The sequence below is a fragment of the Xenopus laevis genome, chromosome 8L (assembly GCF_017654675.1).
Source record: "Xenopus laevis strain J_2021 chromosome 8L, Xenopus_laevis_v10.1, whole genome shotgun sequence".
In the NCBI taxonomy this organism is placed as follows: Eukaryota; Metazoa; Chordata; class Amphibia; order Anura; family Pipidae; genus Xenopus; species Xenopus laevis.
In genome coordinates this window covers 11465483-11480426 of record NC_054385.1, presented here as the reverse complement: position 1 = coordinate 11480426, position 14944 = coordinate 11465483, and the positions used below count along the sequence as shown (strand labels likewise).

The 14944-nt window shown below is 42.8% G+C and overlaps 2 protein-coding genes across 2 annotated transcripts; one reads left to right on the top strand and one right to left on the bottom strand.

The window, feature by feature from the left end:
- Positions 1-569: 569 nt before the first annotated feature.
- sephs3.L (selenophosphate synthetase 3 L homeolog) lies at positions 570-9360 on the bottom strand. The gene is given in 8 exon segments (NM_001110736.2): positions 570-1228; positions 1406-1618; positions 1707-1806; positions 1890-1980; positions 2837-2991; positions 3125-3232; positions 7314-7417; positions 9057-9360. Coding segments are annotated over 8 exon segments (1254 nt in total). The 5' UTR covers positions 9316-9360; the 3' UTR covers positions 570-1004.
- A 122-nt stretch (positions 9361-9482) lies between these two features.
- On the top strand, positions 9483-14506 carry invs.L (inversin L homeolog; the record flags this gene model as incomplete). The annotated part of the gene is given in 3 exon segments (NM_001089597.1): positions 9483-11892; positions 12207-13546; positions 13578-14506. Coding segments are annotated over 2 exon segments (3009 nt in total). The 5' UTR covers positions 9483-9583.
- Positions 14507-14944: the final 438 nt, after the last annotated feature.

Genomic DNA, 14944 nt, shown 5'->3' with positions numbered 1-14944 from the left:
GTATCAAGAATGCTTGGGAGCGGAGGTTCTCCAGATAAAAGGTCTTTCCCTAATTTGTATCTATACCTTAAATCTACAAAAATGTATGAAACCCAATAGGATTATTTATATCTTAGCTGGGGATCAAGTACAAGGTATTGTTCTATTAGTTAATTGTTTAAAATTTTAATGATTAATAATTGGAGTCAATGGAAGACGGCCTTCTCGTAATTGAGAATTCTGTTTTAACAGGTTTTTGGATTATGGATCTCATACCTGCATTCCCAGGGCTAACAAGGGTCCTCTTGGGAGGGTTGATTTCAATGGCTAGCATAAAATTAATTCTGACATATTACTGGGTGAATTTATAAATACTTTATTTACTCCAGCTTCTCCCTTAAACGATGAGCAAGGCTCCTGAAGGGTTTATAATCACAATAATAGAAAGTCAGTAAGCAGTGTGACCTATGTTTTTAAGGGACTGGCCACAGTAACACTGGGAACGCTAGGAATACCAATAAGAGACTACGAAACGTGCCCATTTGTTAGGCAACTCTTCACCATCCTGGGACACAACACATGAACGTACATTGTTTTCTAACAAACATGATGTTTATTGAATGCTTTAGGAAAGTCTAATGCCAGGTTGTACATTGGCCACATTCAGACAATCCCCTCTTCTCATTTGGTTTCCACCACTTCCAGCCCTGTAGGGTTTAACAGGAAGCAGCATCATAGACAGAAGGAGGAAGTGAATACAAATTGTCCTCTCATTACCCCATACCTCCAGTACTCAAGGATCCAGCTGCTCAGTTCTGGCCCAAGGGTGGAGGTCATACAGAAAGGTCCATTGCCCACAGACTTACCCCAAAAAAAGTCTTCAATCTCCATCACATCAATAGAACAATGATTAGGCAATAGAGCCATTTGACTCAAGTCTGCAATCTGATTTGAAATAAAAGAATCTACGTGTGTGACTTATAGGTAAAGTCCTCAGTTTTGTATCAGGCACTAGTATGTCTTTTCTAAGATGTTCCATCTAAGCTGGTCATGCTGCTATTATCACTAGTACCAGCTCCCCTGGGTGTAACCTCAATTATCCGTGGTTTTTCAATGATGCGGGCCGATCGGTTGCCCTTTTCGACTATGCCGATAATCCATGCTTGGTGGCCCTCTCCGTGCTTGGGTGACTTGATTTCAGCACAGAAGCGAGCGGCCTGTTCCCGTGGAAGGCAGATTAATAGGCCACCTGTTTATACAATATAGGGGTTAGTGGGATAAGATAGTGTAGGTAGATGGGGCCTTTTAATAAGAAGCAAGTTTACTACCCTAGAAACATGTAAAAGCCTCAGAGCAGTAACCCCTAGCAGCCAGTCAATAATAAGCGTTCACTCAACAGCCAGTGTAGTAACAAATGGAAGTCTACCTGATGTTTCTGGTGATGTTCCTTGCAGCAGTCTGAAGCGGTTCCCACAGGCCTTAGTGATAGCTGCCATCTTCGCAATGATAGGCAAGTTGTGGATCACAAAACTAACTTCATTCTGTTGTTCTTGGGCCAAGTTTTGAGCATGACCCAAGATCCCAAAGCCTGTTACATCCGTGGCAGCATGAGCGTTAAAGCTGTGCATCAGAGCTGCAGCTGGAGGGAGGTGGATATATACGGTTAGAAGCCTACATAGCAGCACTAAAGGAAGGCTCTTTACTGAGATATGTAATATATTTCTTACCAGTGCGGTTTAGAGTAGCCATATTGAACATGGCTTCCTGGTATGCCAACTCCACATCCTCTCTGCTCACAACCAAACGGATCTTATTCCATCTTTCAGGCTGCAGGGAACAATAATACAATAAGGTGAAATGAGGCACAGTTTACTTTATGCATAACCTGGGGACTCTATTTAAACGCTTACATTGTCCAACCACTGGTGTGCATTGACGGCAACTTGTGTCCCTAAAGGCTTGGTGAGAACAAGTACATCTCCAGCGACAGCATTCGTCGGCCTGAGAAACAAACAGGGATTTTAGACTGCTGGTCAGCTGTAAAGACACACACACACAGGGCTACACAAGCGGAGTGCAATGGAAGTACAAGGTGGAATGCTATTCACATAAGAATACACCAACGGGGGGTGGTAAGATCAAAATAACCCGTATTAGTGTGTATTCTTTCCCGTAGCAACGAGCTTTGAGGCTGTATTCCAAGACTCCAGTCCATGGCCACTGTGCTGTGTTATTTATTTCTGTAGTCGGCCCTCCTGTCAGTGCAAATGTGTGGGTTAATGTCAATCTTATCTCTGGAGGCAGGACAGAAGAATAAGACTCTTGACCCCTCCCCTCTTGTCCTGCCTCGGAGGTGAAGGACAGAAAAGTTTCTCCTAATTCTACTATTCTTAATTTCTGTCTGTCTGTGTGTGTGTATTCTTTCCCATAGTAATGAGCTTTGAGCCTGTAAAGTCTCCAGCCCATGGCCACTGTCCTGTGTTATTTATATTGGTCACGCTGGTCTGACTGTCAACAGAAATAATAAAGAGATAGGGGTGCCCAAAAGGTAGATCAGGATCTATCACTAGACCATTAGCTAGTGATCAGTAGATCTCAACACACTGTGAAAAAACAATCACCCTCCTTTTTTATTCTTTTCATTCAGATAAGGTTACATAAGAAATAGTTTGTTAAATATAGTAATAAACATTCTCATAAATCAATATTTAAATAATACAATCAATACTTTAATAATATTTTCTTTGGAACAGAATGCTAACAATGTTTTAATGGATGTAGATCATAATGAGACAACGTCACTAAGTGAATTGGTAAAGTATGGGCAATCCTGGTGTACAAGATGGTTAGAACTCACATGATGAACTCATTTGCTTGGCAAACAACTGTAGCCACTCCTCCAATGATGATCCACGGGTTGACCACGGTTTGTCCCCCAGTCACAGATGTGCCACCCTCTTCTGCTGCATCTCGAAACCCCTTTATCATCAACGGGGTGATTTTTTCACGCTCCTGGCGAGCAAAAGAGAAGCAGAGAACGACCAAGAATTGTAGCTTAAGTGCACTCCATCATTCCCATAAACTGGATCAGCATCACGACTGACAGTTGCACCACCAAGTAATTAAAGGGCCCCAAATTACTCACCTCTTCAGACATCTTTTGGCTGACACTCAGCAACATGAGCATGTTGTCACACTCGGTGATCCCCATTGCATACAGGTCACTCAGCACATTTGCACAGCCTATGCGGCCCTAGGAGAGACAAAGACACCTGTGTAAAGAGCATGCAGCATTTCACTTATGCTTTAATGGGTGTGAACAGCAATTTTGTACATAAACCACTAAAAGCAAATGGTTCCTTTATAAATGAAAAGAAAAATGGGTCAGTTTTATCAGGAGCCAGTATGGTTTAAGTATGCCGGAGGAAACTACTCCTGACCAGAGCTGTGGAATCGGGAGCAATTTTGGGTATCTGGAGTCGGAGTCACCAAAAATGTACCAACACCTGATAACTAAGCACTGAAAATGATCAAATCAGATTTAAGAGCTTCTATGAAGGAGGAATAGGCAGAAGCAATTCTGTTTCTAAGAACAATACTTTAGTTCATTTGGATTGTATTGAATCGTTATTCTACAGCTATATGCCAGGTTCAATTCATATACAACTTGTTTTTGGCTTTCCAATTGTTTTCATGCAGATTAACTTTTGGTTTTCAATTACTAAATGAATTGGTTGATATGTTAGCGCTTTGGCAGTGATAAAATGCTTTGTGTGTTGTGTACCTTACTTATTTCAATCAACAGGGAAAATACATTAGTATATTAAAAGAACAGGAACACCAAAAAATTAAAACATTTTAAAGTAGTAATATAATACAATAAAAGTGTGTTTGCTTTAGAAAGACTAGTATAGTTTATATAAACAAGCTGCTGTGTGGGCAGCCATTCAAGCTGGGGAAAAAAGGGGAAACAGATAAGCTCTGTCCAATACAATGGTGTTTTATCTGTTATCTCCTATGTAACCTGTGCCTTTTCTCCTTTATTCCCCCCAGCAGCTTGAATGGCTACACCGCAGCCTGTTTATATAAAGTATAGTTGTCTTTCTGAAGCAAACACTTTGCTTTTACCATTGCAGAGAAAAAGTACATTATATTTTCATTACTTTGATACACTACGTTTTTGCGGTTACTCTTCCTTTAAAAACAGTCAGAGATACTATAAACCGAGGAGTCGGGAGTCATATGATTTATGTACAGACTCCACAGCCCTGTGTATAGTACATCCACGATGGCTGCAAATATACTTTCACATGACAATTAACATTTTGTCTGTTTATTTTGAGGCGCAGCAGAAAATTGTTTCTGAATGAAATCTCAAATACACCATAGAGACTGGATCAGAATAGGTAGGCTCTTTGTAAATGTTCTGTTTTGGGCTGGACAATAGGAAAAGCTGAATAAGGAAGTTGCTGAACTACAATGCAATAGTGGTGTTAGGATCTGTGGCCGGAGTTCCTCTTGTTCAAGTGAAAGACGGCTAAATTATTGCATCACTAAGGGGCCCATTCACTAAGCTCGAGTGAAGGATTCGAATGAAAAAAATTCGAATTTCGAAGTATTTTTTGGGTACTTCGACCATCGAATTGGTTAAATTCGTTCGAATACGAACGAAATCGAACGAAAAATCGTTCGACTATTCGACCATTCGATAGTCGAAGTACTTTCCCTTTAAAAAAAACTTCGACCCCCTACTTCGGCAGATAAAACCTACCGAAGTCAATGTTAGCCTATGGGGAAGGTCCCCATAGGTTTGCTAACCTTTTTTTGATCGAAGGATTTTCCTTCAATCGTTGGATTAAAATCGTTCGATTCGAAGGATTTAATCGTTCGATCGAACGAAAAATCCTTCGATCGATCGAACGAACGTTTAGCGCCAAATCCTTCGACTTCGATATTCGAAGTCGAAGGATTTCAATTCGAGGGTCGAATTTCGAAGTATTTTTAACTTCGAAATTCGACCCTTAGTGAATCTGCCCCTAAGTGTCACAAGCTGACAGACAGTCTGCAGGGCTGTACTGCTCACTAGAAAAAATAATGCAGATTCTATGCAGAGTTAAACTCTTTTCCCATTTACAGGGAGACGATTATTAAAAATTTAAGTTTTTATTTTTGCCTGAAAAAAAATACGTTATAATAAAGTGTTATAACAACACTATTTGAAATCTTGTGTTGCTCTCCCAGTGCAACAGTTGCGTCATGCTTTATGACAGAGCTTCTTTTGAAGGGAAACGGTTTATTGCAGTTAAACAATCGATGTGGCAGCACATGGCTTTCAGGTTGTGCTGTAAGTTATAGGTCTATACAATTTCAGTTCCAAGGCCGCTGCTTCGGATTTTATTGCCATGGGTACAAATTGTCTCAGAATGAGATATGGGGAGCTATTTTTCTAATAAAGCATTCACACAAAAAGAGATCCAAGACTCTAGGGGGTCATTTATTTACAAGGTGGTGTGCAAATTTCTTCACAGTCAGTGTGTAAAAAGGAAATAAAATTCAATTTTTTAAAAAGGTACTTCTGCCAAAAATTGCACTCGGCTTCAATTGGTCGGTCCCCCACCTGCTCTGAAATGAGTGCAGTGCACCTATTGGCCCAGGGGGTTCTGGAGCTACTAGAATCTCCAGGGTCCCCACAGTGGCCTGCATCAATCACCACAACGCATTAACAGAATTCTCACAGCAAAATACCAGCCAGACTTGCATCCAATGGATGTCTAAGCCATGTCAAGCTCAGCTACATCGACCCCAATCTGAAATTGCAGGGAAATGCCCTGCTGGTGATAACATTGGCATCAGGTGCCCTTGCACTTTGTCCACTGCGCTTGCAGCTGTAAGTGCCCCTTTAATCTATATAAATCGATGCATAACTGACATGGATATAAGGAAGCTTAAAGGAGAATTCAACCCTTTAAGAAATAAACCCGTACCCCACCCTCCCAGGAAATGACCTATACTTTATATACACGCAGCCATCTTCTGGGTCTTCGGCAAAACTGAACATGTGCCGAAACGCACGAAAAGAAGCACCGGAAGATGGCTGCATGGAACTCGGATGCCAGAAACTGCGCCGAGGGGTAAGTATAAAGTGTGGGAGATCGGCATGTCAGCACATGCGCAGTTGCAACAATTTGCAAAACTGCACATGCACCGAAACTCATGAAAATTGCTGAACGCCAGAAACTGCGCCGAGGGGCAAGTATGGGGCAATTCCCCAGGGGGGGGGAGGAGGGAGGGGGTAAAGGTTTTTTTCTTCAAGGGTTGAATTCTCCTTTACTAAAGCAAAGGAACCAACTCTGCAGCCATTTAAAACGTATAGGGGAACTATCGTGAATATGAAAATGTAATATAAGCTTCATCACACTAAAATAAGAAGCTTTCTAAATATAAATCAATTAAAAATCTGTCCCTTTTCTGAAATAATCAAGTTTATGGTCACTATCCCTCTCTCAGCATCGGTCTCTCTCCACGCAGGATTAATGTGTCCGATTTTCATGGACAGATTCAATATATCTTTTAGGAATGTTCCCTTTCATAGCCGAAGTATTAAAATAACCGACTAAAGCACAAACAAGATATAATTCTAAGAGAGTTAGCTCTTAGAAATCTTATAGGCAAATCCAAAAGCCTGTCATTCAAAATCAGACACCCAACTCCTGCATGAAAACAGAATGAAGAGAAACAGATGCTGAGAGGAGGAGAGTTAAGAGTAACTTGATTATTTTTTGATTTAGAAAATGTATTTTAGTATGATGAAGCTTATATTACATTTCTATGATAGTTCCCCTTTAATTTGACCAAAAACTAGCAGAAAAGTGCCAACATAAAACGTAACCACTGTCTTTTTTTTAACACCAGTCAGAACTGGGATGTGTCTGTGTTGTCCCACAACCCTACAAAGGTGATGCCAGACTCTTTTGGCAGTGGAAGAGTTGACGTGAAGCTTTATCACATCCAGGCTAATTATTAGCGTCCTGCTTAACCAAGATGGTGATTAATGAGTCTAATTTTTCTCTCCATAGAAAGGGCATGTTATCTGCACTCCAAGCACATTCCTGTTCCTTCCTGCACGTACTGCAGACTAACCCAGTGACTGAGCACAATTCTACTTGCACAAAGTTATGGAGACACAGGACATGGGGCAATATGAAGAAAAAAAAAAAAAAAAAGATGCTGAAAGGGGATCTCTTACTCACCAGCTCCAGAGCGATAGCTCTGATCCTATATACAGTGATGTGCATATGTACTCAAGCTACATTGTGTATGATGTGCCTGCTCACCTGCATGTAGGGATCCTCAACAGATGGATAGAAGAAATCCGTGGTCTGAACCAGGGAAAGACCTCTGTGCCGGAGTGGGATCACACAAGAGTCCAACCCAATACCTGCAATATGCCAATTAGAGATAACATGAGAACAGAATGGATACCCGTCATATATATATTTGTTGTATCAAATATAGTCAGCACTTATACAACCAAACCTTTCCTAGATACAATATGGCCATCTGTGCTCTTTGGAGGAGAACTGTAACCTAAAATGAATATGGCTGGAGATCCAGCATTGTTGACAGCCAACCCCCCATCTTGGATCTTGTTAGGCCATCTTGTGTGTCAGTGGCACTGCACATGCTCAAGTGAGCTCTAGGCTGCTGTTGTGAAGCTAATATACAGATATTAGCGGTTTGTGGGCTGACTCGAAACATATGGGTGGGGCGGGTTTGGGTTGACTGCCGGACAAAGTTTGCTAATGTTCAGCCCGTACCTGCCCACGGCCAGCAAACTTTATCCGGCAGTCGACCTAAACCCGCCTGACCTCCGGGCAGGGTTGGACTGGGCCAACGGGACACCAGGAAAAAACCCTGTCAGCCCAAATCTGCTCTCACCTGCCTGGCAATTACTCCCCGAACTGACAGATAGAAGAAAATCCTGAAGTTGGTGTTTGTATATGTGTGTGTGTGGGGGGAAGTCGTGGATCCCCCCCAGTGAGACATTTCCCACGAGCTTTGGGTCAGTCCACACACCACTAATATTTATCTTAGCTTCCCAACAGCAGCCTAGAGCACACTGAATATGTGCAGTGCCACCTCCTAGTGCCCCACTTCCTTCCCGCGCTCCTTTTTATATAATTGTATGCCACGTATATAGGAGCTCACTATGGGTTAAGATCAGGTTCTTGGGGGTCGAGTGCAGGTTGGGGTTTTCACAACCCGCACATAACGGATATATACACACTGCATAAGTACACTGTACTAATACCTTTTTAAAGGAGAAACAAACCCTTAATTAATAAAAAATACTACCATACATTAATTCCAAAGAGAGGTGGAAGACTGCCGTGAACTCCGCTGTACAGAATCTGCACCGAGGGGTAAGTAAAGACTTGAGGGCATTTGCCAGGGGTAGCAGCTAGTCTGGGGGGGGGGGGGGAGAGGGTCTATGTAGGGTAGGGATATTTTTTTACTATGGGTTTGTTTCTCCTATAAATAGGTATTCAGTGTACTTGTGCAGGGTGTATACATCCGTTATGTGCGGGTTTATTTTATTAAGGGTCTGTTTCTCCTTTAACGTACCAGGAACGTATAATTGATATTCTGTACCCAAACCTCAGCCTAATCTGTTTACATTGCTTTCCCTTGCACGTCCTGTGACTCATTCCATCACTATGGAATGAAGAAAAAACATCAGTTGCCCCATGAATCGTGTGTGGGGCTTGAATTGCTTCTTCTGCACCTGCTGCATTTTGCTGATCTCATGCTACATCAGCGCACTCAGCTAATGACACGTGCAGCCTCTGGGGGCGCCAAAGAGCTCCTTAAAGGGACCCTGCTACTCATCTTCCATTCAGGAGTCAGTTCTGCTCCAGTTGGGCTTCTGCTCCACTTGTTTCAGGAGTCAGAAGCCGCAAATGACGTGTGCAAAGTGATATTATTGGGAAATGGCTTAGACTGAGCTTCTTTATCATGTACACATGTTAGACATTGTGCAGATATAAAGTCACACAGACACACAACAGGTTCCTCACCGAGCCTGGCTTGTCCCCCGTCCTGTCCAATAGAAGGAGCGTCCGGATCCCGAATCTCACCCCCGGACACCGCCGCCTCCTCCTCGGTCAGTCCCGTCAGGAGCCTGAGCAGCGTCTCCCGCGGGACTTTGCAACCTCATCCCTTTAGATCAGAAAAGGAGGTGAGACGGAAAGCAGCGTCCAGCCCTACAGACACGGGGTCGAAGGGACGGTAACCGGGGAAGAACGGACACACCGCAGACGGTAGCGACGCCGCCATGACAACCCACTGACTGTGAGGAATCTTCCGGGATCAGGGTCTAAAGTAGCCCGACTTTGTTCTCGCGAGAGCTCCGCCTCTCCGTTTGATGCGCGCATGCGCCAGCTGTCACCTGAGTATCATAGATAAGCGGGCTGGGTAGCAGAGCGCCCGTTGCCATAGAAACGACGAACGTCGGCATTCTCGACCATAGAGATTATAGCAAAACTGTAGATTCTTCAGGTTGGAACCATCCATAGAGACTCTGGGGCAGTTTTCCAGTTCTGTTATGAGTAACCCACCTCAGGGTTCCTCCCTGGCCTCCCCTATCCAAGCTGCCGCTGTGACAGGGGATAAGACCACATTGCTGAGACTTATTGCTTCCAGTCCACAAGTGATTGACCAAGAGGACCAGTTGGGAAGGACACCATTGATGTACAGCGTCCTGGGGGACAGGAGAAGCTGTGCAGAAGCTCTGCTCAAACATGGGGCCAAGGTAAACCGCCCTGACAGGAGTGGGAGGACTGCCCTGCATCTTGCTGCCCAGACTGGCAACCATCGCTTGCTGAAGCTTCTACTATCCCGAAAAGCTGACTGCACCCATCGGGATTTGTGTGACATTACGGCGCTGCACCTTTCTACCCGCCACCAAGATACACAATGCCTGGCTCTGCTGCTGAAATACACTCCGCCTGGTCAGGTCGATGCTCAGGATCAGAGGAAACAGACAGCCCTTCATTGGAGCGCCTATTACAACAGGCCACAACATGTCCGCCTGTTAGTGCGCCATGGGTCCAATATTGGGATACCTGATACAGAAGGAAAGATTCCGCTTCACTGGGCAGCAGGTCACAAAGACCCAGAAGCAGCCTTAACAGTGCGTTGTTTGCTTGAAGCAGCCCCTACTGAATCCCTTCTCAACTGGCAGGACTACGAAGGCCGCACACCTCTTCATCTGGCTGTGGGAGATGGTAACCAAGAAGTAGTGCGACTTCTCACTTCCTATAGGGGTTGCAACGTAGCGCCATATGACAACCTCTTTCGTACTCCCTTACACTGGGCAGCACTGCTAGGCCACACTCCCATTGCTCACCTACTTCTTGAAAGAAATAATTCCCCTAACATTCCTTCTGACAGCCAGGGTGCAACACCTCTGCATTACGCTGCACAGGGAAATTGCCCAGACACAGTAAGAGTCCTGTTATCTCATCCTTCTGTGAGGGACGAGGCCGATTTGGAAGGTAGAACTGCATTAATGTGGGCTGCTGGCAAAGGCAGTGATGAAGTTGTGAGAACTATGCTAGAGCTAAACCCTAAATTAGAGGTCAACAGGACAGACAAATATGGAGGAACTGCACTGCATGCAGCCTCATTATCTGGGCAGATTACCACTGTGCGCATTCTCCTGGAAAACAGAGCTCAAGCTGATGCTGTGGATGTAATGAAACACACGCCACTGTTTAGAGCATGCGAGATGGGTCACAGAGAGGTAATCGCTACCCTTATTAAGGGTGGTGCAAAAGTGCACCTTGTAGACAAAGATGGGCGCTCTCCACTCCACTGGGCAGCATTAGGAGGAAACGCTAATGTCTGCCAAATTCTAATAGAGAACAATATAAATCCCGATGCTCAAGACTATGAAGGCAGGACACCCTTGCAATGTGCAGCTTATGGAGGTTATATAGGATGTATGGAGGTTCTAATGGAGAACAAAGCCGATCCCAATATCCAAGACAAAAATGGCCGCACAGCTTTGCATTGGTCATGTAATAATGGCTATTTGGATGCTGTAAAGCTTCTTCTAGGATACAATGCTTTTCCCAATCAAATGGAGAATACAGAAGAAAGATATACACCTCTAGATTATGCCTTACTTGGCGGTCACCAAGAAGTAATACAGTTCATGCTAGAACATTGTGCCCTTTCAATTGCTGCCATTCAGGACATTGCAGCTTTCAAAATTCAGGCAGTATACAAAGGCCATAAAGTACGGAGGGCCTTCCAGGAAAGGAAAAACCTGTTAATGAAGCATGAGCAATTAAGGAAGGGTGCAGCAGCCAAAAAGAGGGAGGGTGAGAACAGACAAAAAGTGAAAGTGGGACAAACAAAGGGCAAGCAAAAAGATGCAGATCCTATGGAGAGGCAAGATAAATCAAATGAACAAATAATTAAGAATGAGGTTGTGCATGAATGGCAGGGTGAAGCCTCTGGGAATGCAGAAGACAGAAAAGGTGAGCACAGAGAGGAAAATTTAGAAACTAACCATTTACAACACTCCAAACACATGGCAAAGAATCAAAGAATAACAGCTCAAATACAAAGCTCTCCTTCAGAACATGAACATACAAATAGCATTCAAATAAGAACAAGTCCCAGTGGAACATCTAATACACAATCATCCCCACTGGGAAATGAAATCCCTAAAAACATGTATTGGGATGATAACCCCAGCCAGAAACATACTCAGACTAGGAGAACCTCCAGACATCAGATGGAATCTCCAGATGTTGTAGTGCACAGAATTGAGGACCTCATCCAAAAGGAAAGCAGAAGGAAATCCCACAGGGAAGAAAGAAAGGGAAGTCACAGGCAGAGACAGTCTAGTGCAGGGATCCCCAACCTTTAGAACCCGTGAGCAACATTCAGAAGTAAAAGGAGTTGGGGAGCAACACTAGCATGAAAAATGTTCTTGGGGTGCCAAATAAATGCTGTGATTGGTCATTTAGAGCCCTATGTGGATTGTCAACTAAATTGAGGCTCTGTTTGGCCAGTACAACTGGTTTTTATGCAACTAAAACTTGCCTCCAAGCCTGAAATTCAAAAATAAGCACCTGCTTTGATGCCACTGGGAGCAACATCCAAGGGGTTGGAGAGCAACATGTTGCTCGCGAGCTACTGGTTGGGGATCACTGGTCTAGTGATTATAGGTTGCACACTAGTGAAAAAGAGGCTTCAGACTCTGCGATCCACAGAGAGGAAGAAGGCAAAAAAAAGGAAACAAAGAAAGGCAGAAGAACTGTTGCTGTTACTCCCAAAATTGAAGCTTGCTGCAAAGGTGGATGTGGAAAATTGTCACAGAGTGAAAAGGTTTCTTTGGGTATTGGAATCCAAGGAAGGGTGGACTGCATTACTTCACCTGAACCTTGTGAAACCCCAAGCAGAGTTTGTCGAGAAAGAAAAACTATCTCTGCCAAAACTGGTCAGAGACCTTTAACAGAAACACATAAGCCTCCAGGAAAGGCATGTCGAAGTTCATCCGCCTTAAAGTCTTCCTTGCCTAGTCACATTAAACAAACAGCCATTGACAGTAAATGTTTAGACTCTACGCTTAGTTATATTGGCTTTGGAGAAGCCATTAAACCATTATTCCCTATGGGCATTTTAAGGGAAGGAAGTTTTTTTTCTAAATGGCAAAATATAGACATTGAGCTGATCCCCTTACAGGCAAGACTACAACTGGTAGAGAGGGAGAAAGCCAGAAAGCAGCTCTTCCAACGTAAAAACCACGCTGCCACTGTCATTCAGAAGGCGTGGAGAACCTACTGGGTTAGGAAAAGCTCTTGTAAAACAAGACACAGCCGTTCACAGAACAATCCTCCAGCCATGGTTTAAAATCCATTTCAAAGGGGGTTATACAAATATTTGCTCTATCCTGTGTTGTAATGCAGGCGAAGTTCACCTTTCAATTAACGTTTAGTATGATGTAGAGAGTGATATTCTGAGACCATTTGCAATTGGTTATAATTTCTAGTTTTTGAGTTATTTAGCTTCTTATACAGCAGCTCTCCAGTTTGTAATCTGGTTGCTAGGGTCCAAATTACCCTAGCAACCATGCATTGATTAGAATTAGAGACTGGAATATGAATAGGCGAGGGGCTAACTATAAAAAGATGGGTAATAAAAAGTAACAATATATTTGTAGGGATTTGTTTTTAAGATGGGGTCAGTGATCCCCATTTGAAATCTGGAAAGATTTATAAGAAGGCAAATAATTCAAAAACTATAAAAGATAAAGACCAATTGAAAAGTTGCTTGGAATCCTATAACATACTAAAAGTTAACCTAAAGTTGAACCACCCCTTGAAAATATGGTGCCTGAGATTACTTGTGTACACAACTGTCCCAAAAGCAAGAGGATTTAATTGGTGCATGGCTGCTCATTGGAATTGGAAAATTAAAATAGTGTTAAAACACGTATTTGGAAAAAGGACTCATATATAGACAATTTTACATTTATATTTTTAATAAATTCATATATATATAATATATATATATATATATATATATATATATATATATATATATATATATATATATGTAAGATTTGTCGGCATTCACCAGTGAACCAGTCACTTACCGGTGCTAACCAAAGTAATCTATCGCAGTCCATGAAAGCACTCACAGCAACCGCCATCAAGAGTGTATCACTTTATCTTTATTTGTGCATGGTGCATCAACGCGTTTCGGCTCACATGGAGTGCTCATGTGAGCCGAAACGCGTTGATACACCATGCACAAATAAAGATAGAGTGATACACGCTTGATGAAATCAATCCATAATTAACTGATCTTGCAAACAAGTGCACTTAGCCCCATATGTAATAAAATGCACTAAGTTTGCCCAGTAGCAGTTACTCATCGCAAACAATTAGAATGCTACCTGCTGATTATTATGGGTTACTGCTCCTGGGCAAACTTATTGCCTTTTATTACAAAACCCATTAGTCTATTAATGAACGTTTCTGCCAAGTATACAATGCTGCTAAGTAATAATACTTTCATACTTTGTTTTTCACGTTTATCAAGTGCCTTATGATTTTTACTGTTGAATAAGGCCTACAATGTAATATTTAAAAGGGCCGGGTCATAAGTATAACTAGTGATGTGCGGGTTGGATTTTTCCCGACCCACCTGATATCCGACCTCTCACCACTGTGCCCAACTTCTGGGTTCCTTTTATAGACCCGTGCTGACCCGCCCATAACGTCACAAAAGGGGTGAGAAGAGAAGGCAAGTGGCTATAAAACCGGAAGTCGGTAGTGTAAGGTGGCGGGTGAGGAGAGCAAGAAGAAGAGCTCGACCTGGACCCTCCCGACATCCGCAATGGGGGTGTGAGGTCGGCCTGAACCCGACTGACCCACGGGTATCGGGCCAGCTCGCACATCACTAGTATAAACCCTTAATATTCATTTTATTCTTTACAGAATGTGCACAGCTTGGCTTATAATTTAGACGAGAACTTTTTACAGGTACTGGTATGGCATCTATTATCCGGAAGCCCCTGCTGGTACATCAGTGCAAGGGAATCATTCATCTTTTTAGGTTAAAGGGATTTTTTTCAAAAATATAATTTAATGAGATACCCTGTCAAAAATATTGTCTGTATAAATAAATAAAAATAAAACTGATTCACTTAGTAAGCACGTGTTGTGATTATTATTATGATGATATTTCTTACAATGGGAAGTTCCAATCCAATTGACACATTGCTATCCTACTTGGTAAATAATTGGTTGGGAGGAGTCAAGGGTAAAACTGGGATTATAGGATAGCTATAAATCAACATGACACAGTACAGGTATGGGATCCGTTATCCAGAAAGCTACGAATTACGGTATGGCCACCTCCCGTAGACTTCATTTTATATAAA